This window comes from Gracilinanus agilis, chromosome X (genome assembly GCF_016433145.1).
Source record: "Gracilinanus agilis isolate LMUSP501 chromosome X, AgileGrace, whole genome shotgun sequence".
Taxonomy (NCBI): Eukaryota; Metazoa; Chordata; class Mammalia; order Didelphimorphia; family Didelphidae; genus Gracilinanus; species Gracilinanus agilis.
This window is the reverse complement of record NC_058136.1, coordinates 63,583,583-63,589,220: the sequence shown is the minus strand read 5'-3', so window position 1 is coordinate 63,589,220 and position 5,638 is coordinate 63,583,583. Positions and strand designations below refer to the sequence as shown.

General features: G+C 42.6%; 1 protein-coding gene across 1 annotated transcript in view; it reads right to left on the bottom strand.

The window, feature by feature from the left end:
• Nucleotides 1–5,184, bottom strand: part of TBC1D8B (TBC1 domain family member 8B) — an 82,701-nt gene extending 77,517 nt beyond the window's left edge. The window contains exons 1-3 of the mRNA XM_044682878.1: nucleotides 5,114–5,184; nucleotides 4,764–4,795; nucleotides 1,111–1,221 (exon numbers count right to left, since the gene is read on the bottom strand). Of these exons, the coding sequence (XP_044538813.1) occupies nucleotides 1,111–1,221; nucleotides 4,764–4,795; nucleotides 5,114–5,184 (214 nt within the window). The remainder of the gene's footprint in view (nucleotides 1–1,110; nucleotides 1,222–4,763; nucleotides 4,796–5,113) is intronic.
• Nucleotides 5,185–5,638: the final 454 nt, after the last annotated feature.

The following is a 5,638-nucleotide window of genomic DNA, read 5'->3' as shown; positions in this document are numbered from 1 at the left end:
GAGCGCGAGAGCGAGAGCGAGAGAGAGAGAGAGAGAGAGAGAGAGAGAGAGAGAGAGAGAGAGAGAGAGAGAGAGAGAGAATATATTACTCTGGCTTGGTCCAAAGGACCAAATCAGGCAGGGCTTCAGAGGCCCCAGCAAAGGGAGGCACAGAGGTTAATTAAACACGGCTTCTAGCCATGAGGCCTCCTTCAAGACGGTAGTCAGCCCTTTACTCACCCACATGGCAATCCAAAAGGAAGCGGTCTGAGGTCTCAAGTCTGAGCTCCACCAAGGCCAAGTTCAAAGGGCAAAATCCTTTCTCACAGGAAGTTACCATCATATTTAAAAGATAGTTCTTTGCATCTTCCTGTGTCTACCTTCCAGTTTTACGTGGACAAATGGCAGCTTTAATCTTGCTTTGGACTGCCCAGGGGGCAAGTTGTTTTTGATTTGTCACTCACTAGCACACATGGGTCATAGACCTCCTCCCCCAGCCACTTGATCTTAAGTGGGGTGAGGTGTATACATTCCTGGTGGCTAAAGTCTAAAGAATAAATAGGGGAGAGATAATTCCATCTTCACACTAGGAAGTATCTGAAGCCACATCACCAGGCCTGGCTCTAATCACTGAGCCACCTACCTGCTTCTCCCACCCATAACTCCTCTTAATTATTCCAATCTCTCTTATCTGTAACTGTTTGCATGTTGTCTCCCTCATAAGATTGGAAGTTCTTCCAGAGCAGGGACCATCTTTTGCCTCTTTTTGTAGGTCCAGTGCTTAGCAGAGTGCATGGCACATAGTAGGTGTTAAATAAATGTTTGCTGCCTGACTGGCTAGGCTTAAAAGAGGGGCTAGCCAAGGCACAGCCAGAATCTGTATTGTTAATGGATTGCCCTCCATATTGGATGGGAATTTGGGGTGAGAGTAAAAACAGAAAAAAAATATTACTTAATTTTTATCAAAAATACAGTAACAGAAAACCTACTATTATATCCCAGCACAGTAACAGATGGATTTTCATAGCATGAGCCAAGACAACTAGAAGATAGAAATGATGGATCCAAACAGACAAGTTCTTGGACCTCTTCATTTAAAATTGAAAAACAGATTCTCAAAGCCCCACTTACCACATGCGATGGACCAATAAACCTGAGAACCTGGTGTCTGATGGAGGATGCGAAATGGAGCCACTTTAGCTGTTGAGTCTAAGACTGAATCAAGTGTCCCAACCAGAAGGCCTGTAGCAAAGAGAGATGATTGAAATCAGGGTTTTGTTGTTGTTGTTTTTTATTGAAAATGGATAAAATAAAAATCACTTCCTATGAAAAACAAGAAAGAAGCTGTGTAGAGTATATGATAGCCTCAGAGGCAGAAGGACCATGGTTCAAGTCCTGCCTCTGCCATCCACTGGCTGTGTGACCCTAGACAAGTCACTTAACAGCTCAGGGCCACCCCCCCCCCCCCATCAGACAGCTCTCTGAGACTATATGTACAAAGCAGGTGATGGTTGATTTATGCAGGGAGAGGGAGTTTCCCTTTCCTAATAAAGTCACAGGTATAGTCTTAAAAAAAAGCTCAAACCAAAGATATAACAATGTCATTTAAAAAAAAAAAACAACAACCTTCCCTTCTGTCTTAGAATCAATACTAAGGGCCAAAGAACATTAAGCACTAAAGCAGTGCTGGGCCAACTTTTTAAAGAGGGGGCCAAAGGAAAGGAAATGCTCATCTGTCAGTTTGTTTCTAAGGCAACTCTTTCCAAGTTTCATTGTATTGTATCCTACTCGCTGTATTCGTCAGATTAGGAAGAATGTCGCAGGGCCTGATAGAACATTTCAGGGGGGCGCATCTGGGCCATAGGCTGTAGTTTACCCATCACTGCCCTAGACAATAGGGGTCAAGTTGACTTGTCCAGGGTCACATGGCTAGGAAGTGTCTGAGGTCAGATTTGAACCTAAGATCTCTGGTCTTCAGGCCTGGCTTTCTATCCATTGAGCTGCCCCCAATGGTGCCATTTTTGTCAAATATTTCTATTTCCAGGATAAGGAGTCCCCATCAAGAGAAAACTAGTTGATCACACTTGTGCTATATACCATAGTAGTACTATGAGAAGAGCTCTTGAGGAAATCGCCGTTCAGCAGGAGTAACAGGCTCAATTACCCAAATCTTACAATATCATAACAGTTATAATCCAATTCCGGAATCACTGAGACATATAAGTGATTGTCTAGAGGTGGCAAAATCTTGACTAATGAGATGTAATGGTACAGAAATGGGGATGTGTAACAGTTAAGTCCAAATGCCTTAGAAAGGTATCCAAGACTCTTGATCAACTGGCCGAGCCCTACCAATACACTCTTATCTTGTGTCATTCTCCAACAAAAATAACTACCCTAGTCAGGCCAATCTCCTTGCTAATTCACTGTTATAACTCCCAGGTTTTTCCTAGCTTTTTCCTCAGCGTTTTTTTTTCATACTAGAATCAAGCTCAAATCTCCTCCCTAGGCCTCATGGCATCCAAATTATATGCTTTTTCCATTCCTGCCTTCCCTCTGAATACTGATATTCTTTTTTTTAACCCTCACCTTCCACCTTAGAATCAATAATAAATATTGGCTCTAAGGCAGAAGAGTGGTAAGGGTGGGCAATGGGGGTGAAGTGACTTGCCCAGGGTCACACAGCTAGGAAGTGTGCGAGGTCACATTTGAATCCAGGACCTTCTGTCTCATCCAAACTGAACCACCTGGCTGATCTTACCCATATGATTCAAAGGATCAGCAATCCAGAGCCAGTCATCTCTTCCAAACTCTTCATTTTACAGAGAAATGACTTGCCCAAGGGACTATCTCATCTATCAGAAGCAGGCTTTGAACCCAGATCCAGAGCTAGTATATTTTGCTCACCCTACCAATAAGACAATGCCAATCCAACAAGATGAGACAAACGCTTCCTTTTATTCTGGCATCTTTGAGTATTTTACTTTGTTAGCTCTTCATTCAGAGTGGGTATTCGAGACCAAATTTTACAAGAGGAATCCACTTAAACCCAGGTTTTCCACTCATTTCCAGTTTTCATCTACTGAAGAGCTTTCTTAGAAAAAGTGATATTTCAAGCAAGCTCTGAAGGATTTATAAAAACAATAGCTGAGAGGGTATAGTAGGGAATCAACACAAAGGAAGAGCAAGAGGACCCATGTCAAATGTCAGTGGTAATCTCATTTAACTGCCCATTACTTTAAAAAATACATTTTATTGATATTTGGTATTTTTTAACATCAGGGTCATTTGGGGGGGATGTCCTGCCCCCTCCACTCTGGGGACTGAATCCTCCCTTATAACAAAAGAAGGAGATAAGCTAAGACAACTGATACAGTGCCTATGTCTGATAAGGTATGTGTAAGTGACCTTCTGCCCTTGAAGTCTACGGCCTTGCTCCTCCTCAAAGGAAGGTAATAGGTTTCATTATCTGTTCTCTGGGACCATTATTGGCTTTTCAATTACTTCCTTTGGGGGATCTTTTCATTCCTACAGTTGGAGTGATTGTTGACATTGTTCTTCTCACCACTTGGCAGGAAGTCTCCAGAAGAGTTCTCTAAGGAGTTCGGTTTGACCTTGGCCTAACACTGAGCACTCTGAAGGATGACTTGGTTTCAGGCATTGAGGGCATGCTTATTATCCTTGGAGATTTCAAGCTGGAAGAGCCCTTAGAAGTCTACATCCACTGAGATCAACCTCTTACTTTAGGAATGAGGAAATTGAGGTCCAGAGAGAAGTGACTTGCCCAAGGTCATAGGCAGTAAGTGGTAATACAAAGATTTGAACATGGATCCCCTAACTCTGAATCCAAAGCTCTTACCACTGCACCACCACACGGCTAATACACTGGATGACAAAGTCAGGATCCAAAAAGGATCCTGACAATTTAGAGCATTGGATTAAATATACTTAGAAGAAATTTGATAAGGATAAATATAAAGTCGTATGTTTGGATTCGAAAAATTCAACTTTCCTAGAATCAGACAGGGAAGATAATTTATTCAGCAATTTTTGATCTGGGGCTTTAATGGATTGAAAACTTAACATGAATTAGTGGTGCAATGTGGCAGCCTAAAATGCAAATATTAAATTGAGCTCTGTTAAGAAGAAAAGCTTCCAGGTATAAGGAAGATGTGTGTAAGAAGGAAAGTCTCCCAGTATCTTATTTTTATAGGTATAAGGTATATATCTTATATAAGGTATAGGAATAAGATAGAGCTTCCAGGAATAATTTCCCTATTATTAGTGTTGGAGACCACAATTTAAAATAGACATTGATAAGCTGGAGAGGGCAACCAGGATGGTGAAGGTCCTTGAGTCTATGTCATAAGAGGATCAGCTGAAGGAACTAGAAATGTTTAAAATGGAAGAAGGGGACAGAGCCAAGAATGGCAAAATAGGTGGAAGAAATATAGTGAGCACTGTACTGTCCCCTGTCACACTGAACCCCCTCCCCTCAAAAAAATCCAACCCTTTTCTAAATAGATTTAGAAAATACATTAGACTGAATTCTAATTTTAAAAATCTAATAAAAGGCCACAATGAGTCATTTTTCCAGCACAGGTAAGCATAGGGAGATAGTCAGGGACACTGGAGATGTGGTCTGGCCAGAAGTATGCACGTAGAGACCAAAAGAAGACCAAGGCTGTACGTTGGGACAAGATGAGGTGCCACACCCATACTGGGGCACCATGACCTCATGTAGGCTATGGAAACAGGTGCTAAACATCAGCTTTGTTACTCACTGCCCAGTTCCAGGTCAGAGATCCAGGAAGGACTAAGGAGGGATAAAGGAGGGAACCATGCCTAGGAGTAGCATTCCAGGCTAAGGAGTGGTCATAAGCCCTAAGACCCTGATGGCGAACCTATGACATGCATAGCCATTTTCAATGACACGTGGCCACATGCGGCCACATATAGAGAAGTATGGAGCTGCATGCTGAGGATGAAACATTTGCTGTAGTTATAGTGTTGGTATTGGTGTAGTATAGTGTAGACACTCTGTGCCAGCGGTCTGTAGGCCAAAACAACAGAACTCCAGCACAGAGAATCTAGTTCTGGGACTTCTGGGCCATTAGAGGACCTTTGATCTCACTTCTGGCCGGCGGAGCAGGGAGCAGCGGAATGCCGTGGCGGATGCCTCTCTGGGGGCCCTGTGATCACCATTGCCAGCAACCACATAACCATAGCAACCATCATCCAATCTACTGTTCTGAGGCGTCATGGATTTCTAATTGACCATCATTACTGAGTTAAGTTGAGGGGGAGGCTGGGAGCATTCCCTACCATTAGAAATAGGGGCAGCCATCTTAATTTACATAAGGAACACCATTTTGCAGCATAGTGCAGACTCCATTTCACTACTATTACTGTTGTGCATCCTTATTAATCCCGATTTCTGCTTATTAACTCTTTCCTAAAAGACAGTTATATGTGCCATCTTGTGGTCAGTTAGGCTAGTTAACCCCTAATTGCCTGCAGGGCTAATAGGCTATCTATAATTCTGTCTTGTCACTGCCTCCCTGATGAAGAACCCAAAAAAAATTTCAAAAAAGGTTAAGTAAAGGAAGTGGTAGTAGCAGTAGCTGACCCTTTCAAGAGACATAAACCGAGATGTATG